Below are 27199 nucleotides of genomic sequence, written 5' to 3'. Positions count from 1 at the left end.
TCATTTTTATTTTATTTATTTATTTTATTTTATTATTTTTTATATACCGACATTCGATCTGAGATATCACATCGGTTTACATTCAGGTACTGTAGGTATTTCCCTATCCCCAGAGGGCTTACAATCTAAGTTTGTACCTGAGGCAATGGAGGGTAAAGCGACTTGCCCAAGGACACAAGGAGCGACAGCGGGACTCAAACCCTGGTCTCCTGGTTCTTAGCCCACTGCTCTAACAACTAGGCTATTCCTCCTCCCTAGATCCAATATTAAATAATTATGTTTTTGTAAGAATGTGAACCCTGGGCTGAGATGAGAGGTGTCTCCGCCCACAGGGAGGAGCCCTGTGAGCCTCGCCGTCAGCAGGCGTAGACTCAGTGGCGTGGGACACAGAAGTAGAGACTTTATTATGAAGGAAGGAAAAAGTAATTTCCACAGAGTTGGAGATGTAGTAGTACAGCCCTGAGCAAAGGGAAATACCCAGAGCGAGGCCATAGATGAGAACATATGGTAGTGACCCATGGAGGAGGGTACGCTGGGGATCCCCTCTGATGAGTGTAGGCACCTCAGGAATACAGATCCGGTAGTGGCCTGCGGAGCGGGGTATGCTGAGGATGTCTGTACAGTAGATGCTGAAGAACTGGTAGAGATGCTGGAACCCGGAAGTGGCTCCCATAGTTGGTGTGTCAATACTCTGCAGTGCAGGAAAGCTGAATAGCTTCTACTGAAGAAAGGCGATAGCGTACCGAGGCTTGGAGTACACTGCGTGAAATCATCAATATAGTTCGTATAGTAGAAGTCAGTAGAGGTAAGCATAATAGATGGTTCCTGGAGAGAGAGAGAGAGAGACCTGAGAAGCAGGTCTAGTAGCAGTCAGGCAAGTAGGCCCTCCCAGGAGCGGATAGCCGGGAACGCAGGGGAGCCCCCAAGGAGCAGGTACTCAGAGCGTTAGATGCCAAGACCAAAGTCAGGAACAGGAAGTCCTTGAATGAGGTGGATTCAGCAAGACGGAACTCCTTGCTAACTCGAAGAAGGTAAGAGCCGGTCGGATTAAATACACTACCAGGTTGACGTCATCAGGAGAGGACGCCCCCGATGTTCTCGCCATGACGTGTTCAAAAAGAGGCCCTTGCACGCGTGCACCTAAGTAATTCCGAGTCCAAGATGGTGGTCAGCAGCACCCACGCTGTCCCGGGAACGCCAGAGAGGTCGGCGTGGATTAGCAGAGACCGCCATTCTTCCCATACTTGACGGAACCGGTAAAAAAGAGGTGAGCATGAGAGGTTACAGCCGTCTGCAACCAACAGGCATAACAATAATATATATTATATATAAACATGCCAACACGATATGCTCATCTACAAAAATGGTAGAAAACCACAGTGTAGCCAATTGGTCATTATCTGCCATCATCTAATATGTTGCTATGACAAGTATATTTTATCTACTGTAATGATATTAAAAGATATGCTATTTCCTTTTCTGTGCAGTTTGTCGCTTTAAGGTTCTAAGAGCATCATCCGTTGCATCCTCCATTATTTTTCCCTACTCTGACTTCTCCCCCTGTATGTTCCGTGACCACATGGCGGGGAGAACAGCGTACAGCTTTTATTAAAGATACTCCTCATACTACCCTCATGCAAACAGTAGATGTCACTGGCATGGATGGTTCCACCCTCTCCCTATGGATGTAAGTGCTACTTCAGCTATAGTCACTCCAAGGTATAAGAACTTGAACCAAGAACCAAACCATCTCATAGGAAACGCTGCCTCAGGCTAACTTGTTTGTTTCATCTGGTGCACTCCACAAAGTCACTTAATTTTCCCCAGGTTTCCAAAATGACACTTTTTCTGCAGGCAGTGCAGTATCACTTGAGAAATCAACGTTTAATGCAGCTGGAAAGAGTTTCAATCATTCTGGTTTATTGTAAGATATAAAATGATTTTTAATTAAACTATGTTACCCGTGTATTTTGAATGTTTTGGATTTATCCCAGGGCATGTGATGATCTCCTTGTCCGGCTGCATGAGTTTGTGTGACATAAAAGCATCAGAGAAGAGGGGCAGAATGAAATAGGTGGGGTTAAAAGTAGAATACCACAAAAAATAAAGTGGATCGGTGCACAGAAATCTCACAAATAAGGAAACTCAAAAGATATATTGTGTGCTGCGTGTACTCTTGATGTGGTTGCATGTAAACATTAAACTCAAAATGTAGAGTATATACATTCCATTATGCAGTCCTGTCTAATTAGAGAGTTAGTATAAACAAATCCCAATGTATACAGTAAGTAGATGTTATCAAATTAAGTCTCCCAACACGGGACCGTGTTTTGCAGAGCCGCATTGGGAGGGACAAAGGCAGTTTCAAAGGATTTCAATTATATTCTCTAAATGAAACCAAAATATTAATAAGAAACAAAATACAATACAAAGCCACAGAAGGCATACAGCAAGAGGCATACATAGGATATACCTACCCTGGTTTCAGAGGAAAATAAAGCAAAAATAGATAGCAATCAATTGTAAGAAAGCAGATCCCTGCAAATAAAAAAACAATTAAACACAAAGATAAAAACGATTGTTATACAATGTTGAAAAAAATTTGTTAAAAAATTTTGAGTTATAAATAAAGAATATCTCCATAAAATAATATCTTCCCCCCAAAATTTATCATCCAACATTCAAGCTGGGCAGATAAACTAAAGGGTGTGATGAAAATGAGTCAGAACTAAAAATAACGAGAATGTACCTAGCACTGAACTGTGTTAACAAACGGTAACAAATTCAAAATAAGTATCTGAAAAAAAAATGTATAAGAGAATAACAGAAAAAGAAGAAAGAAAAATGTAAGAGAAAGAAAATATATATACAGGAGAGAAAGAAAAACATGTTTTAAAGGGGATGTAATACAAACCCGTGCACACAGTACTTAGCGTCCAGAGATGGATCAAGCTGCGGAGGAACAATTCAATTGTGGTCTCACTACCCAACCACACCAAACCGGTAATCATTCAATAGAAAACATGAAACAAGCACAGGCTCGCAAAGACATCCTGTAGGGGAGGACGTGGAGAGTGAGAAAAACAGATACTATGATAAGAAAGGCTGCTGTTGCTGGTGGTATGGAAATGTTATGGACTGCTAATTATAGAGAAATCAGCAGGAAAGTTAACCTTATTAAGTGTAAGGACAGATTTACCGCAAGAGCAGAGAAACTACTAAATACGGGAATAGAGGGGCTTCTAAAGAAGTGGGAAAAGTAAGAGAGTTAGCTTAATCCAAAAGGATTAAATTTATATGAGTGCTCAACATCCTCATAAAATAGCATTTTACAAGAGAAAATAAACAGGGTAAGTTGGAATAAATAATGCAGGCTAAATGGAGGTCAGCATACCTACCAAGTACAGGACTGTATCGGCAGGTAATAAACACAGGTTCGCCTTCTGTGGCTTTGTATTGTGTATTGTATTTTGTTTATTATTATCATCTTATTTTTGTTTCATTTACAGAACATAATTGAAATCCTTTGAATCTGCCTTTATCCCTCCTGATGCAGCTCTGCGAAACACGGTCCAGTGTTGGGGGACTTAATTTGATGACATCTTCTCAGACTATCAACTTACTGTATGCATTGGGATTTGTTTATACTAATTCTCTAATTAAACAGGACTGCATAATGGAATGTATATACTCTAAGCTGTTTTGAGTTTAAAGTTTACATGCAACCACATTGAAGTAGATGGCTAGTACTTTGTTAGGACTGGACAGAGCTGTGGGAATGACCTGAACTTTAGGAAAATTCACTAGTTGCTCTTTACTTTTGAGCATTCGTTCTGCCTTTGACTCTTCTGGATGAAGGTCTGTAGTCACAAAGATACCAGCTGCTAAAAGGTGGAAACTATGAAAACCCAAGTTCTTCTAAAACCAGTACTTTACCATATAACCCCTGGAAGCTGCATCTTCTCTATTGGCATGAATGAAGACAAAAAAAAATTCCTTTTTCTTTTCTAAGTCCCTCTCCCCCAACAAATCTATTTCCCATGAGCTGTAGCACTTAAAAAGTTGCAATTGATAATTTACAGAGAATCTGAGAAAGCACAATGGGAGTCTCTCCTCCCACAGCCGCACTCTACCAATCAATAAACATAATCCGCAACGGATTACCCAAGTTTGCACTGCCCTTCCCACCGCAGGGCTCAGCTCAAGAGTATCTTTATTGGCAGGAATGATTCATCAGTGTTACACAGGAAGCAGATATTATGCAAGTGGCTTGGGTTAAAGATCTCAAGAAGCGTTTGCGTGTCCTGGTACAATCTGGTCACTAATTGCCAAAAATCTATGTTTATTAACAGCTTCCTGAGCTGCTAGTTGTACACAGTGCAGGCAGTCAGGGAGCTATCAGAGCACAGCTATCGCCCTGCGACTAGAATACACCTTTCCTCATGGCAATACTCAAGAGTTAGGGACTTCATTGGGAGAGACTCCGTTAGTCATTTAATTATTACTCACATTTATAAATCTGCCCTACAACAAAGACTCTGGGTGGAAAACATATAACATAAAATACAATCAATAATATGCATTAACTCATTAGTGACCCACATAAACACATAGTAAAATACACACAAAATCAACTAATTTTTTTTTTTAAAAGGCAGACATCAATAGGCCATAATTATCTTAATCAGCTAAAAGCAGCAATGAATAACCAGGTTTTACAAGATTTCCAGAAGCTCAATCTATGGAAGACAAGTGAAAACTGCCTGGCATTGTTTGGTCCATAAAAGCTGCAAATTTTAAAACTGAACAAAAGTGAAAATGCAAAAAGCAAAGTTGCTTACCTGTAACAGGTGTTCTCAGAGGGCAGCAGGATGTCAGTCCTCACACATGGGTGACATCATCTGATGGAGCCTGACACGGAACTTTTAATTCAAAGATTCTGGAGTTTTCAGCATGCTCTACTGAGCATGTGCAGTTGTAGTCACCTCTCTGCCCCCTAGGCAGAGCCCCTCAGATCATGATATAGCTAATACATGGAAAAACCAACTCCCAGGGGAGGTGGGAGGGTATTCTGAGGACTGACATCCTGCTGTCCTTGGAGAACACCTGTTACAGGTAAGCACATGGAGGAATCCCAAGCTATAGGCTGCACAAAACTATAAAAAGTAAGGATTTGCCATCATGTGGATGGTACCACCTTCCCCCCTTTTGTTTGTGAGGCAACCAACCCATAATGGACTCTAGAAGGGAAAAGAGTTGGGTTCTACAACTTGAAGAGACCCATAGGACAGACAAGAGACAAAAACCCCAATACGCAGCATAGATGCCTAAGGCAGGGGTGTGATGTAAACTTGGGGTGAGAAGCCCATTTCACTGCACAAAAACTAATAGTCAGAGCTTCCGTACAGACAACCTTGATAAGCAGTAGGTCTAGGTCCTCCTGGGTACAGGAAAAGACACGAATTACCAACCAAGAGAAAAAAATTATTTGATCAAGATCGCATGGTTTTCTTTGGTGTCACATGACAACCAAAAGACAATCTGAGGCTAAAGAGCACCGCAGAAAGAAAACTGCAGTTCACTAGCATCTGAAGAACAGATACATTGTTTATGCATAACTATGCCCTATGTTTGGCCGACAGAAACACCAGGCTTGCTTGGAAGTACCACCCAAGTTCTTGCTTGGAAGAAGAAGAGACAAGATTAATCAGGGTCCTATGGCAGATCTAACTTCCCAGGTCAGAAGGGATGGGAACAAGAGCGCTGAGGTAAGAAAGGGCTACCACTCCAATGGGAGCTCCATGCCAAGACCCTGAGCATGGTAGTAAACTGCGAATGAAGCTCAATGGAATTAGTTTCAACTTATTTTTAACTGTAGTCAACCAGCAAGATGAATCTCTATTAAACACCCAACCACAATCAATGTCTCTTGATATAAACTCTTATATGTTACCGAATTCTACTGGCACCACCCATGTTATTTATGAACTATATTTTACTTTGTTATAGGTGCCCATCTGTAAACCGTTATGATGGTGAATTACTTAATGACGGTATATAAAAACTCTTAAATAAAAATAAATAAATCTAATCTAGGCACTTCTCCAGTAGGATAAGCCAGGTGAAAGGGAAGTATCTAGGCCAGGAATCTGACCAAAAGCAGGGAAAGGATCATATACCTTTCCTTGAAGCTATACAGTAAGACTACTCCCATTTACCCTATGGCTTCTCTCAAGACATTCCAACGAAGTTAGAAGACGAAATGGGTATAAGGAAGCAAACCCCGGGGCTGCAGGATGATGAATTAGTCTCCTAGACTGTAGAAATCACAGTTGGGGACTCCCCAACTATACTAAACCCCTGCTAATCCCATCAGAGCATTGCAAAATTATCTTTAAAAAGCTGGGGGCGCAGGTTAAAGGTCTTATGCATTGACAAACATGAACATACAACAGTCACAATATGGCTGTTTGAGGTAAGATCAGAAACTAAAATGATTCCAAGGTCTTCAACTTCTGATTTTACGGGTAACACAGCCCCTTCTATCAGTAAACATGTGGCAGAGAAAGGTACTGAAGATTTAGTAATATTCTGGGTTGGTTTTTTTTTTACCAATTTCCAGCCAATGGTCAAATTCAGGCACGTCTGTAATTTTTCAATTACCTGAAACTGGATTAGAACATAAGAACATAAGAACATGCCATACTGGGTCAGACCAAGGGTCTATCAAGCCCAGCATCCTGTTTCCAACAGTGGCTAATCCAGGCTACAAGTACCTGGCAAGTACCCAAAAACTAAGCCTATCCCATACTACTGATTCTAGCAATAGCAGTGGTTATTTTCTAAGACAACTTGATTAATAGCAGGTAATGGACTTCTCTTCCAAGAACTTATCAAAATCTTTTTTTTAAACCCAGCCACACTAACTGCACTAACCACATCCCCTGGCCACAAATTCCAGAGTTTAATTGTGCGTTGAGTGAAAAAGAATTTTCTCCAATTAGTTTAAAATGTGCTACATGCTAACTTCATGGAGTGCCGGCTAGTCCTTCTATTATCCGAAAGAGTAAATAACCGATTCACATTTACCCATTCTAGACCTCTCATGATTTTAAAGAATGAAGAAATAGGATTCAGACAACAACCAACACGGACTGAATTGCACAGTATGGTTAAACAAATAAACGTGGGAATAGCTTGCTTGTTGAGGCGGTTACTACCCTAAACCAATCAAGCCTGATACTTCACCTTGAATGCATATCCAGCATGGCTCTCTGCTTCAGCGGCAGGAGGGGAATGAGGAAAAGAGAATTTACATCCAGACAACATCTAACAAGGCATTGATCTGAGCAGTAGGAGTATATATCGGGGTAAATTCTCGCTACGAAGTTTACTACCCTCAAACATTAAGACTTATACTTCACTTTGAAGCAGCTCCATATCTGCTGTCTGCATCAATGGCAGGGGTGGAAGGAAATTGGAATAAAAGTTACCAATAAGGGCCCTGAACTCAGCGGTCGGGGTAACAGAAAGGTATGGGAAAATAAGTGAGAGAACTTGCTGGGCAGACTGGATGGGCCTGTTGGTCTTCTTCTGCTGTCATTTCTATGTTTCTTTATTATATCCCCGCGCCCCCCCCCTCAGCTGTCTCTTCTCCAAGCTGAACAGCCCTAACCTCTTTAGTCTTTCCTCATAGGGGAGCAGTTCCATCCCCTTTATCATTTTGGTCGCCCTTCTACATCGCAACTATATCTTTCCTGAGATGTGGCGACCAGAATTGTACACAGTATTCAACTTGTGCAGTCTCACCATGGAGCGATAGAGGCAATATGACATCCTCTGTTTTATTCATCATTCCCTTCCTAATAATTCCTAACATTGTTTGCTTTTTTTGACTGCTGCAGCACACTGAACCAACGATTTCAAAGTATTATCCACTGTGAGGCCTAGATCTCTTTCCTGGGTGGTAGCTCCTAATATAGAACCTAACATTGTGTAACTACAGCATGGATTACTTTTCCCTATATGCATCATCTTGCACTTATCCATATTAAATTTCATCTGCCATTTGGATGCCCAATTTTCCAGTCACAGAAGGTCCTCCTGCAATTTATCACAATCTGCTTGTGATTTAGCTACTCTGAATAATTTTGTATCATCTGCAAATTTGATCACCTCACAGTCGTATGCCTTTCCAGATCATTTATAAATATATTGATCCTAGCTCACACTATAATTGCAAGTCATCAGCATAATTTCAGACCCGTTGTCCTAATTAGTTCTCCCAAGGGTTTCATATAGATATTGAACAAAATAAGAGAATACAGACCCTTGGGGAACCCCAAATTTCTAAGTCCAAGAAGAGGACATCTCTTCTCTAGTTTTCACATGATTGAGCAAACAAAGAAACAAACCATGACAGCTTCCTGCCTGTGATCTACGTCACAGCTTCCTGCCACACAAGCTCTCCTAATGTTCAGGGCCGCTCTCTATTTATAGATTCTGATTAAAATTGGCAGAGAGCTAGAATCTTAGCATGAATCTTTCCTAATAAATTTCACCACACTTCGTTCATGGGGAGCAGCTTTGATAACTGCTGGCTTGTGAATATGGATAGATGGACAGATATGGCAATACTAATAAGTACTTTTCCTTATTTGTAGGAAATGCACATTAAAAGATTGAATTAATACATTTGAAACTTGTGAGCAGTAATGCCAATTGTCAAGGCTTCTCCCTTAGCTAAGGTTCAAGATCTGACACCTGGTGCCACTGTTCTTAAGATTAAACTTTTGCCAAATTCAACATTTTTTAATAGACTTATGTAGAAAACTAAGAAAATGGATAACTAATGATACAAACTGAGAATAGGAAGGTGTGCAAATGTCATTCGTTGGCTGCTCTTCTAGTGATCTTGGTGTCCCTTTAAATTGGCAGCTTGATTACACAGTTCATACAAATTTAAATCCAGGCTTGGGAATATGGAAAATAGAATGTATTCATGTTCTAAATATGTAGTGTGCAACAGATCCTTATCGGTAAAGGTACTTACTGAAGATATACTGTGCTCAACACTGCAGCATTATTAACAGCCAAAACCCAAATCTAACTAAGCAATATAACTCAGCAACAAAACCCTCCAGTTCCTCTGTTTAAAATAAAAGGCAAATTCAAGAGATAGAGTGGCTAGAAGCAGAAGATAGCAATGCAGGATGGGAGAGTTTATGGAAAACAAATGTAGAAGTTTGAGGTGTTCAGACATACACCTCTGTGAAGTCCTTTAATGAATGTTTTATTCTTGGTGATTTTCAGACACATGAAGGACCATCTCTGTAATCACAAAAGAAGAAATTCCCAACTAGTACTTACAGACAACATTTGCTCTAATAGATACTGACAATTTTCTCATCTTCTTCTTTCTGACTTCTTGGGGGAGAGAAGTGCCAGTCTGTTTCATGTTAGGCTTAAATCAGGCATGTAGCTTTCTTGGAAATGAGTTTGCTTTGCATGTCAGGCTCAATGATACAAGGCTGAACTCTTTCATTATTATCAAGTCATTCCTCCATGCACAGACACAGTTCTGGGGTAATGTTCAGAAAAAAGTCAGCGGTGCCAGGATATTTCAAGGTGAAGTTTCTGTAACTGCCTCTAAGATCCATGCCTCCGCTACAAAATAATGTCTAAGCACCTTCTAAGTTGTGTTTGGAATTTAGGGGACAAAGACTGTTGCTCTAACATACATTAATCATAAGAACATAAGAAATTGCCATGCTGGGTCAGACCAAGGGTCCATCAAGCCCAGCATCCTGTTTCCAACAGAGGCCAAACCAGGCCACAAGAACCTGGCAATTACCCAAACACTAAGAAGATCCCATGCCACTAATGCAATTAATAGCAGTGGCTATTCCCTAAGTAAATTTGATTAACAGCCGTTAATGGACTTCTCCAAGAACTTATCCAAACCTTTTTTGAACCCAGCTACCCTAACTGCACTAACCACATACTCTGGCAACAAATTCCAGAGCTTTATTGTGCGTTGAGTGAAAAAGAATTTTCTCCGATTAGTCTTAAATGTGCTACTTGCTAACTTCATGGAATGCCCCCTAGTCCTTCTATTATTCGAAAGTGTAAATAACCGATTCACATCTACTCGTTCAAGACCTCTCATGATCTTAAAGACCTCTATCATATCCCCCCTCAGCCGTCTCTTCTCCAAGCTGAACAGCCCTAACCTCTTCAGCCTTTCCTCATAGGGGAGCTGTTCCATCCCCTTTATCATTTTGGTTGCCCTTCTTTGTACCTTCTCCATCTCAACTATATCTTTTTTGAGTTGCGGCGACCAGAATTGTACACAGTATTCCAGGTGCAGTCTTCACCATGGAGCGATATAGAGGCATTATGACATTTTCCGTTTTATTAACCATTCCCTTCCTAATAATTCCTAACATTCTGTTTTCTTTTTTGACTGCTGCAGCACACTGAGCTGACAATTTTAAAGTATTATCCACTATGATGCCTAGATCTTTTTCCTGGGTGGTAGCTCCTAATATGGAACCCAACATCGTTTAACTACAGCAAGGGTTATTTTTCCCTATATGCAACACCTTGCACTTGTCCACATTAAAATTCATCTGCCATTTGGATGTCCAATCTTCCAGTCTTGCAAGGTCTTCCTGTAATGTATCACAATCCGCTTGTGATTTAACTACTCTGAATAATTTTGTATCATCCGCAAATTTGATAACTTCACTCATCGTATTCCTTTCCAGATCATTAATATATATATATTGAAAAGCACCGGTCCAAGTACAGATCCCTGAGGCTCTCCACTGTTTACCCTTTTCCACTGAGAAAATTGACCATTTAATTCTACTCTCTGTTCCTGTCTTTTAACCAGTTTGTAATCCACGAAAGGACATCGCCTCCTATCATTTCTATGCGATGGTACATGACTTAGCGACGGTATAGAAAAGTTTTTAAATAAATAAATAAAATAAATCCCATGACTTTTTAGTTTTCTTAGAAGCCTCTCATGAGGGACTTTGTCAAACGCCTTCTGAAAATCCAAATACACTATATTTATATTCACCTTTATCCACATGTTTATTAACCCCTTCAAAAAAATGAAGCAGATTTGTTAGGCAAGACTTCCCTTGGGTAAATCCATGTTGATTGTGTTCCATTAAACCATGTCTTTCTATATGCTCTACGATTTTGATCTTGAGAATATTTTCCACTATTTTTCCCGGCAATGAAGTCAGGCTCACTGGTCTATAGTTACCCGGATCGCCCCTTACAGCAGATAAGATCAAAGCATGTTACAATGCTTAAGAAAAGGTTCTGCCACGATAACAAAAATTTTACAGAAAAAGGGGAAACTGCCACAAATACAATGCTAGCCATCAATTAGAGAAAGCAAAGAAGAGGAACTAACCATATGCTAAACAGTATTAACAGATCATCATCTCAGAACACCAACCAAGGAGTAATCATATGAGAACACCATCTGAGATCACTGTCTGAGAACACCATCTTAGAGCAATCAATTGAGAACAAGGGGGGGGGGGGGGGAACAGAGGCTAAACTTAGCAAGAAGTCAAATTCTAGAGAGAGTAAGGAGGAGGGTCACCCTTCCACTAGGTGCCAAAGGCCCTGTGAACAGCCAGGTTATCAGGTTCTTTCTGTAAATCCTCAGGTCTGGAGAATATCTTACGTTCAGAGGCAGGGCGTTCCAAAGGGTTGGGACCAAGCCAACAAAGATCTGTTTCCTCGTGCAGATGAATCATATTTCCTTAGGGGCAGGTGGATGAGGATGAGCCATGTTATATAAAGAAAGTCGACTGGCCAGGTAGGGTGGGGCTAGGCCATTGAGGGCTTTGAAGGCCAGACCAGGATTTAAAAAAAATGGAACGGTGTAAGATCAACAGCCAGTGAGGGACTTTCAGCAGAGGAGTGACTGGATCGAATTTACTGGCATCGAACAAGCTTCGTGCCCAGGGCTGGTGCAAGGGTATTAAGCGCCCTAGGTGAACATTTTGCCTTGCGGCTGCCCCCCACCATCCTCCCTCCTTCCCGGTTCAGGCTCTGGCCCTGACCTCATTCACTCAGACAGGCCCCCTTCTCTTACACACACTTAGGTTCCTTGTTTCATTCATAGATGTACCCTTACTCAGGCTCCCTCCCTCTCTCTCACACTAACACCATTGCTCTCTCATACACACACAATCCCTCTCACTCACATACACACACAGAGGCGCTGCTCGTGGCCCACCAAGACACTGCTTCTCTTGGCTATGAGCAGGATGGGCACTGCTCGTGGCCCATCGAGGGTCTGCATTTCTCGGCCACGAGCAGTATGGGTGCTGCTCGTGGCCTGCCGAGTCTCTGCCCCACATGGCTGTTTTTTGCTGCTCCCTAATGGCTGGCGCCCTAGGCGACCACCTAGTTCACCTATTGGGATGTGCTGGCCCTGTTCATGCTGTAGCATTCTGGATGAGTTGCAGACAGTGCGTGAATTTTTTGGGGAGGCCATTATAGTGAGAGTTGCAATAGTCTAGTTAGAAGACAACATATGCTTACATGACAGTGGTGTAAGCAGGGACATCAAACAGTCGTTGGAGATGCCGAATTTGGCACAGGTAGAAAAAAGCAGCTTTGGTATCAGAGCATATCTGAGCTTCCATGCTGAGCTTGGAGTCTAGGATGACGCCCAGACTGCGGACCTGTTGGGAAAAATCTATCACGGTTCCCTCCGGCACTATTTGTGAACAGATGGAGGAGTTGTCTGATGTTCCAATCTATAGTACTTCTGTAGTACTACATAAACGGCAGGGGAGAAGAAAAACTGATACTTCACGCATATCCAGCATAGCTCCCTGCTTCAACAGCAGGGGAGAAGAAAAACTGATACTTCACGCATAGCTCTCTGCTTCAACGGCAGGGGAGAAGAAAAACTGATACTTCACGCATATCCAGCATAGCTCTCTGCTTCAACGGCAGGGGAGAAGAAAAACTGATACTTCACGCATATCCAGCATAGCTCTCTGCTTCAACAGCAGGGGAGAAGAAAAAAGGATTCGCACTCACAAAGCGGGGAGTAGCTGGCTTGTTACGGCGGTTACTACCCCAAACCAAATAAGCCTGATACTTCACTTTCAATGCATATCCTGCTTCAACCGCAGGGGAGAAGAAAAACTGATACTTCACGCATATCCAGCATAGCTCTCTGCTTCAACAGCAGGGGAGAAGAAAAACTGATACTACACGCATATCCAGCATAGCTCCCTGCTTCAACGGCAGGGGAGAAGAAAAACAACCAATAAGGGCTGAATAACACAGTCTGGGTAAAACAAATAAGCATGGGTGTAGCTTGCTTATTGCGGCGGTTACTTCCCCTACTTCCCCTACTACCCATAACTAATCAAGCTTGATATTTCACTTGGTTGCAGCTCCATCACTGCTCTCTACATTAATGGTGGGGGTGGAAGGGAAATAGAACCAAAGAGCTAAGAGAAACAGATAAGTATGAGAAAAAAATGTGAAGCTTGCTGGGCAGACTGGATGGGCCGTTTGGTCTTCTTCTGCCGTCATTTCTATGTTTCTATGTTTCTATAAACAGAAGTAAATTTTAATCAACTCTAAACATGTGCAGGAGTCAGGAATATATATATATATATATTTTTTTTTTTTTTATTTTTTTTTTGGAGTACAGCAGTGGAATAACTGAAAACAAATTTGGTCAATATAAATGCCTGAATCTCTCTCCAATAGGGAAAAAGTCAACAACATCACTCTAGGGATAAGATAGACAGTGAATGCTGTATATTCACATTCTACTTGTACGTTTTGATTTTCTAGGGTTACCCTAGCGAACATTATATCAGTCTCTAGACTTTACCATGATTCTATTGTCTAGCATTTCCTAATACATACTGTAAATATGCAAGACTTTATGAACCAGAACTGATTTACAGTAGAAGTTAGCCACCATTATTTCACTTTGAACGCTGAACTCATGGGCTATCAGAAGTTAAGAATCTGGCAGGTTATCCAGCTGGTACTTGGAATATAGGTTGCTGCCTAAAAAGGGGAGTTAATGATACAGCACAGGGGGGCACTCTAATCTCTCAGCCAATACCAAAGTAATGCCACGGTATGGTGTCAGGCTGCTGAAGGTGTTATTTTTTGGATGATATACAAATCTCAGTCTAGGGACATTAAAGATTCCATGGCAATTTTCACATTAACATTGGTGCATGGCTTAATTCCAGCAGAAGTTGTACAGTCTAGTCTGCCAAAATTAAGTGAAGAGAACCCAATTAGGCTCAGAAAAATCTGTTGTGTTCTGCAATGCACATCTCTCTTCTAAGTCAACGGTACAGCACTTTTAATATGTTCAAAAACAAAGAATCTGTGGATGAAATGCAGTGGTACAAAATTAACATTTGAGCTGAACTGGAAAGGTGGATTATAAAGCTGAAAATAATATAAATAAAATAAACAGCATGTGACCATTTTTTCTGTGACCACCCACAACTAATGCCCCACAAATTTGGCTCCACACTGTCAATTCAATTGGCAGCTTGAAAACTACCATAGCTTATCCAAAGGCTATACTGTTCATGACCAAGCAGAACGCTGAGGTTTATACAAGAGATCAATGCATTTTTAACCATTGACTGTGCAGCCAGCTCTGGAGAGAAAACACGGGTTTAGTATACTTATTCTTGTAAAAATGCCCTGGAGACTATAATGACCTCAAGACAGATAGGGCTGGGCTAATTTTTGAAATGAAGGCACCAACAGTTTTTCATTCATGCAGAACTGTACTACAACTGCTGTTCCTAGATGAGCCATACTCAGAGCGATATATTCTGAGGCACAAACACACATTGATCACAATGTTTCTAATCTATAAATCCTTTCAAATAATCATAGCTATTTTCTTTTACTATTAAAAAACAGAAACCACACAAAAAAGTGTCCTCTTTTTCCAGGAGTTAATTTAGGGCTGCTGCCAGGAATCCCAGCATGCATGTGGTACCCTAAGGCTAATGTGGTATGATGTTGGTGAGACCGAGTTCTAGGGTCTAGAAATATCCAGATGCAGCAATGGCGGAAATGGAAAGAAAACGGATTGGGAAACCAGCATCAATTTCATCCTTCCCCTCTAGCTGGGAAAAATCTCATCAGCCTTGATTTCAGAACCCAGAGCAATGGTGACTGCCAATGTCTGTGGCCTCTGTTCTTAACACTGTTGTGATGGTCTTTGGAAAGAGCAAGTGATAAGAGATAACTACACTGTTCATTGGATACCTTCTTCTGTGTACTAGCACACTCACAGCTCCTGATGCTGCAAGTCTTCACTTACCAGCAGGTGTGGCTGCACATGCCCCACAATCTCAGAGAATGGGGGTTATAGTGTAAATGCAAATAAAGAAAATGTTTAAAAAAATGTGTATTAAATGTAATCAGGAGAGGGGTACTCTGGCTCATCGGCTGTTTACATGCCCTCATTTCACGGGGTTCTGGAACGGAGTTGCTGGCAGTTGTAGCTCAAAGTACATGCTTTACCGTTAGCCAGACTGGCAAATTACTTTTATCTGGGCTGCACGGAGCTAACCCAGTTTATCAATCTTCTCTGAACAAGTTCGGCCATACTGCAGTGTTACTGGCCTGTCGAACGATCTTAGCTGATTGGATAGCGCCGGGTACACTCCCCAATATGCGGGCTTGGTACTATAGGCTCACCTCTACCATGCAAATGGAGCGATTAGCCTCATTGGTCAGCCTGAGAGTGCCGGATCAGACTTACAGAACTTGCTGGGCTACCTGTTTTACCCTTCTTCCAACAGATATTCAAATGCACCTGCTCGCTAATGGCTACCACCCATCTTGGAAGTGACTTGGTTATGCCTACCCACTGCTACACGGAACTGGGAAGCTTCGTCAGATGTGCTCCGCAAGGAGCGCCGATGGGAGGGTTTCGGAAATAACTCCGCTGTTAGACAGAATTTAATCTGTGAAGGAGCTTGCATCCCTACGCTACTTGAGACGCTCTCCTAAGGGTCGGAGGGGATTGGAAGAGCGCGGGAGTGTGTGATGTATGGAAAGATTGGGTTGTGTGAATGCTTGTTATGATTCTGTCCGGTGGCTTCGCTCCACTGGACCTTCAATGGAAGTCGGGGAGTGCGCCAGTTATCCTGGTTGGCACACTGAGGGGGGGGGATGTTTTTGGTATTACTCATTTGTAAATATGTTGCATTGTATTGGACACCTCCCAATGATTTTTGGTGCTTGTACTGCTTGAGCTCCTCAATAAAAATGATTTTGACAAAAAATAAATAAATAAATGTGAAACGTTCGATGAAAGCATTCCTTACCTTCTGAGCTGCTCTCACACACTGCCTGTACTCCTTGGCCAAATCAGAGCAGTTCAGCACTTCTTGCTTGTTCTTTTGGTAACACTTCAGTATTTCAGCTTGCAAACCCATGCAAAGGGGCTCAAAGTTTCTCTTCCTGTGTAGGAAGCGATACAAGCAGAAGGTCACGAGCATGGCAAAGTTCACAGGAAAGAAGTGAACTGTTTATATCTTTTCAGTGCATTGCATAGCACATGGGCCCAGACATCTACCTAATATGCAGAGATGCTTAAACAATTTGCAATCAAACTTGAACCATGTGGCTTTCCGCAGGGACATGCACTAGTTTGAAACACAATAGAAAACGTTAACAAAACTTCCCATTTTGTTTTTAAAATGAAACAAAAGAAAAACAAAATTTTGTTTCTCTTAATTTTGTTTAAAAAAAATAAAGCGGAGCCCCACTGCTTTCACACACAAAAAAATCCACACCTTCCTGGCGCTTCCCCAACCCACACCTCACCCCTTTTGCAGAAACTTTCTTCCCTGGTCATTCCTGTCTTGTTGAGGCTGCATCTGTAAATGGTGCCGGTTAGACTGAGCCCAGCACCATTATTAACTTCTTGGGCCTAGGCCATTTTGTATGGCAAAAGTTAACAATGGCATTGGCTTTGATGCGCCAGCGCCATTTGCAATTGAAGCATCAAAGGGGCAGGAGCGACCGGTGATTACCCCTGCCCTGTGAAAAAAGTTTCAGCAAAAGGGTAAAAGGGGCACAGGAGAGGTGGAAGGCCTAGGAGCGTCTGCTTTGGGTTTTTTTTTTTTGCTGTGGACTGACATTTTTGACATTTTTGGTTTTGTTTTATTTTTCCTTTCTTTTTTTAAATTCCATTTTTCTTTCTTTTTTTTTTTCATTTAAAATAAACAGGTGATGAAACAAAAAGCAAAATGATAAACATGCGCCTGTGTACATCCCTTAGATTTCAGTCTGGCTCTAATTTGTTGCAATTTCCACATTTTCCCTAGATATGCTGAGAAAATCCACAAGCATTAAAACTGGAATTTGCTTTGTCATTTATTTGGGAAGAAAAGTGAAATACAAACATTTTCCTGTATTTTTTTTTTTTTTTACTGCAAAACCCCTTTCATAAACTAGCACACAAGTTCTGAGTTTATACTGAATGAGAGTCACGATGCTTCTTTTAAAGACAACTGACAAAAATATAATTCCTCACCAAAGGGTTTTGTGTCTCCTCCCTTACCAATTTCAATATGCCCTGCTTATAATATGGTCAAAAGCACTGCTTGACGGGGCCAGAGGTACTAAGAATTTTTTCCATAGACACATAGGGGCCGATTCAATACCACGCGCCAGCCACTGCTCACGGCCTAACACGTGACTGGACGTTCGTTTTGGATGCGCGTTCATAACCTCCGATCCAATACGGAGATTAGCATATCCAAAATGCGCCTCCAAATCTCCACGTAGCTAATAGCGCTCATCACATGGAAATACATGTAGATGAGGCTATTAGATAACCCCCGTGGATCCAATAAATTTTCCACACGACCAATGGGCCCCTTGCAACACAGCTAATTTTATGCCAGTCCAGGGCTGCCGCAAAGGTATGCCACGCTCAAGAGCGCATTGAAAAAAAAGAAAAATCCTGCTTTCTGAGATTCCAAATAAAGCAGTATTTATTAAAAAAAAAAAAAAAAAAATTATTTGAAAAAAATGTTTGAACATCCAATACACACAAGATACATGATCCAGGCCGTGTATCTTGTGCGTGTACATGCTTGGTAGCAGGAGAAAACAGACGCTTGTAGACTGAGTGTCCATTTTCCCAACTGGCACATTTGTCCCTAGCGCCTCCTTTTTAGCATGATCCCCATTTTATTTTTAAAATTGACAATTTTTTTTTTTGAACGTCCGCGCATACATCACAATGCAAATCGAAGAACAATAACTGACATTCCAGTTACATCCCCCGATAATGACCTCCCCCCTCCATCCTCCCACCTTCCCTCAACCAGCAAAAATGCTCCGCTGTCATGCTAACAGTTTTCATTTAATACATCAACTAATACGGTTTGGCATGGGAAATCAAAAACAGGAAGAAAAGTAAGATCACATTGAATGCGTTGGTCAAGATATATCCATTAAGATAACAAACAACCCAAACTCATCTGTATTCAAATAAATGAGTAATTGCACATCTCCTCGAGGCTAATCTCCACTTAGAATCGCAACAAGCAATTAGTACAGTACATGTCCCCCATTTTAATATTGGATCAGGAGCCCAGGAGAAGTGGCGGAGTGAGCAATAGGAAAACGGGTGCTCAACACTGAGCGTCTGTTTTCTGTGCACATTTATTGCATCGGCCCCCAAATGGGAAAACCACTTTAGAAATATATTTTTATTAGCTGTCTGTGAAATTCACTGGAAGATGGTTTTACTCCCTTTGCCCGTGCTAATCAGCCCCCTTGCCAGCCTATCATTGCTGTCCCATGTAGGCCCTATCTGTTCTGACTGCTGCTTCCTCACCCTGCCAGACAGTGCGTATCGTGATCATCACCTTCTAGATGCCAGGTTCTGTACCTGCTTCCAGTCCACCAGATATCAGCTCCCTGTGGCTAGGGAAGCCAGCGGAAGCTATGAAGTCAACAGCCACCAGCCCCTGCAGTCTGCCAGAGCCACTCAGGCACAGAACTCAGCAGGATGTGCATGCACACCCCACTAATTTCTAACAGACAGACTCCAGTTCTAGGGACCAAAGCATATTATATACATTGTCAATAATGGGCTACTGACTGGTTCTGTTTTCTTCTGGCACCTAAGTCACCCCACATGACCAATAGAGGCTGAGGATATTTAGCACGAAGTAAGCACTAAATAAATTACACAAAATTAATGGAACACAGTTGCTATAGTTAGATATGGTTAATGTAGACTCCATAGTAGCAAAAATATTTCCAGTTAACTTGAATCCTTCTTCTGCATCTAAGAACACCAGAAACAAAATCTATCTGAAAAATATTCAACACACAACTTCCATGTTATTCTTTTGCTTTCCATCCTCTGTTAAATGAGAACAAATTCAGAGCTTGCAGTAAGTTGTGACATCACACCTGTTGCTAACATAGAACATAAGAGTATAACGACATGAAGTGCCACGCTAGGTCAGCCTAAGGGTCCTTCGAGTCTCCGGCAGAACTTAACGGGAAGATCCCTTCCTCCCTGTTACAATCCCTAAGTCTAATTGGCTAATATTTGTTAACAGACCTATCTTTTAGAAACTAGTCAAACTTTTTTTTAAAAACACAGCTATTTTACTAGGTCTTGACCACATTCTTTGACAACAAATTCCACAGTTTAATTATGTGATGCTTGAAAAAAATACTTGCATAAATTTGTTTTAACTCTGCTACCAATTAGTTTCAAGCAGGGAATCCATTTATGCTAATTTAAGAAAACCGTAGTTATAACAGACTCTTAATTTAACCTTGGTTTGATCTAGGTAAATGTCTAATTGAAATATACACATACACACCACACACACACACACACATATATATATATATATATATATATATATATATATATATATGTATGTATTGAGGCGGCAATTTTCAAAACAGTTCGTGCAAGTGGAAAGTACGTGGGCACTTTCACCCATAGATTTCTCACCAGTCTCAAAGGGAAGGTAGGAGCATACTTTCCTTTTCAAAACTATTCCAAGAAAAAAGTCCCTGCAGGTCTCTGCATCTACTTTTTCCGTGAATCCTTTCTCAACTAAAATAATGCGCATTGACACCTCCCCTGGGGTAACCTTGCCATAAGATCGCCTCCACAAAAAATGGGGGTAAAAGGCAGCATACGCAAGGTGGACAAATTTTGACAACCATTTTCCTGGTTAAATGGTTTTTGAAAATTGCCCTAAAATAAATAAATAAATATATATATATATATATATATATATATATATATATATATATATATTTCTTTGGGGTGATAGCATTGGAATAATATTGTTGAATAGGATAAAGGTTGTCTTTATAGTATTAATTTATTTAAACATATTTTAAGATGAGAAATATAAGTTACAAGGTACCAGATGACTAATGGGAGGAGTTAAAATAGTGGTTTATGAGAATATACATGGGTGATATTTTGTAGAAGGAGAAAAATAGAGTAAAAGACATATTTCAAATTGATATTCGAAATTTGAGGGTTTTTTTTTTTAAGTTTTTAAAATAAAAAAAGAAATTTTTCCTTGGATATAAACTTATTTCATATTGATGGCACAGATACAGAAATTGACTGTGCACTACAAGCAATTGGAACTTTAAAGAAGACAATTGGTGTTTCTATCACAGTGGCAAGGATTCGTGTAGTGGATGTGATTAAGAGAAAGTTTATGGTTTAACCATTACATATTCCCCTGATGAAGCCGCTAGGTGAAACAAGGGCCCGGTTGGGATCAACAAAACTATAAGGTTTAATGAGTAAGACTACATGAAGGCTTTGATGTGGTAAAATAATAGCATTTGAATGATTTAAAATGGACATTATGTAATGTTTGTTTTGAAGACAGCAATGTAAAAATCTGTAAGCAATTGAAACATGTTCTGTTGTGTTTGTTTTTACAAATATGTGTATGTATTGTTTTGCACAAATAATTATTTATGATTGGTACAAAAGAGAGTTTGAATATGAATGGGTATGTTTGAGTATGAATGAGTGTTGATTTTGCACTATATAAAAGCCAATAATGTATTTCGGTGAGATATAGACATGAACGTCTATTGTAGATTTTATGAAAGTCTAATATATAGAAAACTGTTTATCTTTTGATATTTTTCTATGAACTAAATAAAAAAACAAATTTGAACATAATAATTGTGCTTGTGTATATATATATATATACATATACACAAGCACAATCTTTATGGTTGCCACTAGCCACCTGTTTTGTTTCTATACATACACTTCCTTTACTTCTTCCCCTATCTTTTCCCATAAATCTAAGCAAAATACGATGCAGCAATCTGGCAGCTTCGATATTAATAGGTCTAATACACTGGACGGGCGTCTTAATTAGCATTCCTCTCATCAAGTAGAAAGTGACCACTGTAAAATCAATACTAACTAGGAACTCTGGAAACGCCACCAAATCCCTACCTAGATTATTAAAGTAAAGAAGGGTCCCTAACAAATGCCCTTCCTGTTTGGCACTATGAGGAAAAACAACACATGAAAATAAGAAGAAATAAAGCAAGCGCTGCCTTTTGTTAGATGACATCATGTGCCACTGTGCAGCTGCTCTCCTGCTCTGAACAAAGGACTCCGATCACAAAAAATCTAGATCTATGGAAGCTGCCACGGTGACAAGCACTAGGCAGCAAGGATGTAAACTATTAGTGCCTGCTAAAATAGTTTAGCAAACTCCAACATAATGATTTTTCAACCACCACCGGGTGACCAGGCATCAAAATTCTCCAATGAAACTAAGAACTATATAGCTCTAATATAGCAAGGAATTTTTTTTAACAGTGCCTACTGGTGTTTTACTGGCGACACTAAAAACAACAGATTGCAAAATGAGATATTTTCAAAGCAAAAATATGTTTACTTTGGTCCCAAGACATTGTAAGGACAGTACCGTATTCTCACCTGATGCACCTCCAGGGTGATGACACCACTCACTCACTAGCTACAGGCCTCATAACACAAGTAGCACACGTGTGTCAAAATCTTTAAATGCACAGAGCTGGCTAGCCTGAAAGACGACCTTGAGCCCAAGAGGTCCAGGCCTTCTTCTGACTGCCTAATTGTTCTCTTCAAATGGTAATGGAGGAGAAGGTAGAAAAAAAAAACAAACCCCAAAAAACCCACACACTGCAACAATAGCCAATACTGCAACACTGAAACATATTCCTTCCTGACTCCAAATATGGAGATCAGCTCAGAATCGCTGGCTAGGCATTCTTCCCTAAAGTGCAGCCATATCACTGCCAGAAAAATAGGTTCACAAGGAGCACACAAAACTAAAAGTAGATAAAACAATGGAGCCGGATGGGATACTAAGGGAGATTCTGGCAGCTCCGCTTTCTGACTTTTTCAATGCTTCTTTAGGGCCAGGACTGGTTCCAAAGGATTGGAGACAGTCACAGGTGTTCCTCTATGTTACGCTTGGGCTCCGGTCAGGAGGCGTGAACACCACCCAGCAGGGTGGCTCCAGGTGGAGAGAGACAGGAAGCTAGAAACAGTGTCTGGTTCCAGGCTGGGTCAAGGCAGGCAGCAATAAGCAGTGTCTAGTTCAGGCTGGGTCAGAGCAGGCGGCAAGGAGCAGAGTCTAAGTTCAGGCTGGGTCAGGGCAGGCGGCAATGAGCAGAGTCTAAGTTCAGGCTGGGTCAGGGCAGGCGGCAATGAGCAGAGTCTAAGTTCAGGCTGGGTCAGGGCAGGCGGCAATGAGCAGAGTCTAAGTTCAGGCTGGGTCAGGGCAGGCGGCAATGAGCAGAGTCTAAGTTCAGGCTGGGTCAGGGCACAGTAAGCAGGGCAAGGCAGGTCAGAAGGCCCGTAGGCCACCCACACACAGAAGGCCCGTAGGCCACACACCATAAGCGGAGCAAGGCAGGTCAGAAGGCCCGTAGGCCACACACACACAGAAGGCCCGTAGGCCACACACCATAAGCGGGGCAAGGTAGGTCAGAAGGCCCGTAGGTTCCACACACACAGACAAAAGGCCCGTAGGCCACACACCATAAGCAGAGCAGGGCAGGTCAGAAGGCCCGTAGGCCACACACACACAGAAGGCCCGTAGGCCACACACCATAAGCGGGGCAAGGCAGGTCAGAAGGCCCGTAGGCCACACACCATAAGCAGAGCAGGGCAGGTCAGAAGGCCCGTAGGCCACACACACACAGAAGGCCCGTAGGCCACACACCGTAAGCAGAGCAAGCAGGTCAGAAGGCCCGTAGGCCAGGTGAGAACAACGAGGAAGGAGGCCCGAAGGCCGCGCAAGGCAAGGAAAGGCCCGAAGGCCGCGCAGGGCAAGGCAAGGAAAGGCCCGAAGGCCGCGCAAGGCTAGAGCAGGGAGCCCAGGTGAGCTCGATGCCGAAGCACCGAGGCAACTGGCAGGCAGGGTTATAAGGACACACCCAGAGCACAGAGTGGACAGATAAGATGGACTGGGCCTGTCCGGAAAGCCAGCACTAGAGGGACCCCTGGTGGTGAGGCGGTTGCACTGCAGCCAAAACCGTAACACTCTAGACAAAAGTGGAAGTAACAAAGAGGACCTACAGGCCTGTTAGTCTGATGATGGGAAAATTAATGAAATTGCTGCTAAAACAAAGGATAGTGCAGTTTCTAGAATCCAATGGATTACAAGATCCAAGGCAGCATGGTTTCACCAGAGGTAGGTCTCATCAGAAGAATGCAATAAATTTCTTTGGGTGACCAGAAAGTTATATCAGGGGACAGTGCTTGATTTACTGTACTCGGATTTTAGCAAGATCTTTGATATGGTTTGACATAAGTGACTTATAAACACCTGAATACCCTAGGTGTGGACCCTAAAGTAAGTGACAGGGTTAGACACTAGTTGACTGGGAGGCAACAAAAGTGCAGTGGTAAAAAAATTTCCCTCTGAGAAAAGGAGTATGATACAAAGATTAGTCTGGTTCTATTCAATATTTTCGTTAGTGATATTGTGGAAGGGCTATCAGGAAAGGTTTGCCTTTTTGTGGATACCAAAATCTGCAGCAGGGAAGATACTCTGGAAGGTGTGGAAAACATGACATGGGATCTAGTGAAGCTTGATGAATAGTCTAGAGCAGAGGTAGGCAGCTCTGGTCCTGAAGTTCCACAAACAGGCCTGGTTTTTAGGATATCCACATTGAATTTGCATAAGGTATATTTGAATACAGATATATCACAAGCATATTTTTTGTGGATGGCCTGAAAACCAGGCCTGTTTGTGGAACTCTAGGACTGGAGTTACCTATCTCTAGTCTAGATTCTGGAAGCTAAGATTTAATGCTAAAAACTGCAGGGTACATTTGGGTTGCAAAACCCCAAAGGAGCAATACAATATGCACAAAATAAAAGTGAGATCTGAGGGTGATATCTGATCATCTTCAGGTGGCCAAACAGGTAGATAAGGTGATGGCAAAAGGCAGAAGGATGCTTGGTTGCACAGGGAGAGAAACAGCCAGCAGGAAAAAGGAGGTGAGATCTCATCCGGATTATTGTGTAGAATTCTGGAGACTGCATCTTCAAAAGAATATAAACTGAATAGTCAGTTCAGAGGGCAGCTACTAAAATGGTCAATGAGATTCATCATAAACAGACTTAAAGATCTAAATACATATATCTCAGAGGAAAGTAAAGAAGGGGGAGATGTGATAAAGATGTTTAAATACCTCCAAGGAATAAATACACAGGAGCCTCTGTTTCTAAATATCTTTTCCCTCTAAAAATATGTACAATTTACTCTGAGTTGATTTAGTTCTGTAGCCATGACTGCTTAATGCTGGCAAAATGCTTCATAATTTTATCACTCTTAGTAAAACATCCTTTTCTCTGAGAGTGGTGAAATGTATTATCCCGTAATCTTACTAGATGCTTCCTTGTTTTGCTTTAACTGCTTTTGTAAAAAGATCACCAGTGAAAATCCTTTTATGTATTTGGACAGCATCATTACATTTATTCCTGGACAATTCCTCGGCATACAACAGCTGCCGTGTCCCCATTATTAGCTCATTGGCAGTTCTTTGTATCTTTTCTGACACTGGCATACATTTTTAAAGGATTGGGTACCTAAAACTGAACCCCATATTCTAAAAGTAGTGTGTCACCGTTTACTCATGTCATGGCATGCACTTTTTACACTTGCACTATTCCAAAGAAGGATTTCTACCAAGCATGATGAGTAGTGAGTTACAGCATGTGCATGCATGCACAGTGTGACATTAAGTGAAAGCTCAGCAGGCTGAAACAAGCCTTCAGAGGAATGAACCATCAACTTTGTTCCAGGAGAAAAACAGAGCTTCATCCCCTCAGTGTCACTGTAATTTGTATTTAGTTATCAGGGTGTACGTGACACTAGTTGTTTACTCAAGGACATAAAGTCATGTGGTCACTAAAGTTCTTCTCATGTAGACAAATAGAAAGGCATGAAATCCAGAATTTGAAAATCCCAACTTATTGGCTTCCAGCCTTTTATCCTTACAGAAAGTTAAATCCAATCTATCTATAAAAAAGGAAGCAGCTTCTTAAATGCAGCAAAGAGTTTCTTCCACCTCTTCATTCCCCTAAGGTATGGCATGACAAGAGTTCACTACTGTACATTCTGATACATGACGGCTAACTAAATCTCTCTCTCTCTCTGTGCATTCCCTTGCTTTATTTAATAAATGAAATCTCATCAACTTATCCTTCTTACATTATCTCGGTTGACATCAATCTGATAATATTGGCTTGGTGTGGAATCGTGCTATTATATGTTCTCCTGATATTTAATTTAAGTGAAACGTCTACAGCAGGGTGAATATGTGAAGCAAGCTTTTTATTACTGGCAGCAGTAAGGATGCTCGCAGTGAATTAGACATTTATCTTAGTCATGGCCAATTCTAGAGAAGCCGAAAAAGCTGTTTCTTAACCCTCGCGTGACTCTTCCCAAGCTGAAACAGAGTCAGCTGGCAAAATTTCCATGACACTATTTTTTTTTTTAATTGGTAATGCTTTATACTGGTTTACCAAAGAGTTTTGCTGAAACTCCCCTTACTGATATAAACAGAGTATATGGCTGCTAGATTTCATAAATTATTTAAGAGGATATCATTGTGAGTGAATGGATCAAACCACCCATTTAATGTGTATTGAACAGAATGAAACTTTGTCAGACACAAAATATGATCATTACTCATCTCCAAAAAAAAAGGGGGTTCCCCTTCCAAAGAAAGCCAGCTGACACAATCTTGGTGGGAAGCGTTCATCAAGCAAATGTAGCAAGCAGGCGCCACTATTAACGTTAAGTTTTGAGACTGTATCAGGAATTTGCATGAGTTTAATTTCTTACATTTCTTGGTTTACTACTGTTCAATACATTTTATATTTATATTATATATACATTTATAAAAAAAATACTGCAAAGCTGCTATATAATTCATAGCAAAGTATACATTAAATAATGATGGCCTGCAATAAATGATATTTTTAAGGGGTTTTACTTTACATTGATTTGTAATCAAAATGTTATGACCTTGACTGCTTTTTCAGATGGAAACCTCAACTAACACCTCTATTACTCTACACACTTCCATCAATGGCCAAAAATAAAAAGTCTGATTCCTTTTATTAGCAAATACCAGAGTTTTGTGCTCTAGAAATGTGAATACTGCCACTCAGTGGTGAAAATGGTCCAATATGCCTGTCCTAGAAGAGAAAATCCCAACGGGATTACCTTCAGGTTAGGTTACTCTTTTCTTTTTCATTGCTACAAAAATCCAATCATCATCAATGGCGTTATGGAAAACTTACCTTATGTCCATTCTCCTAAGCGCAGAAGCTGACTCTAACATGCAAACTGACAAGACCTGCAGAGATGTACCTCCATTATTCAGAAATAAAAATTAAAAGAGCTTCCAACCCATGCAGCAATTTAATACTACAGTATATTAATTAACTACATGAATCCTGAATACAATTCAAGCTCTGCAGTGGAGCAACCTGTGTACCAGATTTACTAAAATTCTTCTGCAACAGCTCATTAGCCCCATGCCAATTAAGACATGTTTGCATCTCCCCCCTGGATTTATATTACAATTATTT

General features: G+C 41.1%; 1 protein-coding gene across 3 annotated transcripts in view; it reads right to left on the bottom strand.

The window, feature by feature from the left end:
- CHCHD6 (coiled-coil-helix-coiled-coil-helix domain containing 6) overlaps positions 1-27199 on the bottom strand; it is a 453605-nt gene that overhangs the window by 74527 nt on the left and 351879 nt on the right. Inside the window, exons 7-8 of one of the 3 annotated variants that reach the window (XM_029601325.1) lie at positions 16383-16518; positions 2477-2538 (exon numbers count right to left, since the gene is read on the bottom strand). The exons of 1 other annotated variant lie outside the window; for it this stretch is intronic. In XM_029601325.1, coding sequence (XP_029457185.1) covers positions 2485-2538; positions 16383-16518 — 190 coding nt within the window. In that variant the 3' untranslated portion in view covers positions 2477-2484. Of the gene's footprint in view, positions 1-2476; positions 2539-16382; positions 16519-27199 lie in introns of those variants that run through there. One more of the 3 variants, XM_029601326.1, reaches the window with a different exon arrangement.

Source organism: Rhinatrema bivittatum, chromosome 4 (assembly GCF_901001135.1).
Source record: "Rhinatrema bivittatum chromosome 4, aRhiBiv1.1, whole genome shotgun sequence".
NCBI classification, from domain to species: Eukaryota; Metazoa; Chordata; class Amphibia; order Gymnophiona; family Rhinatrematidae; genus Rhinatrema; species Rhinatrema bivittatum.
This window is presented reverse-complemented; position numbering and strand designations above follow the sequence as displayed.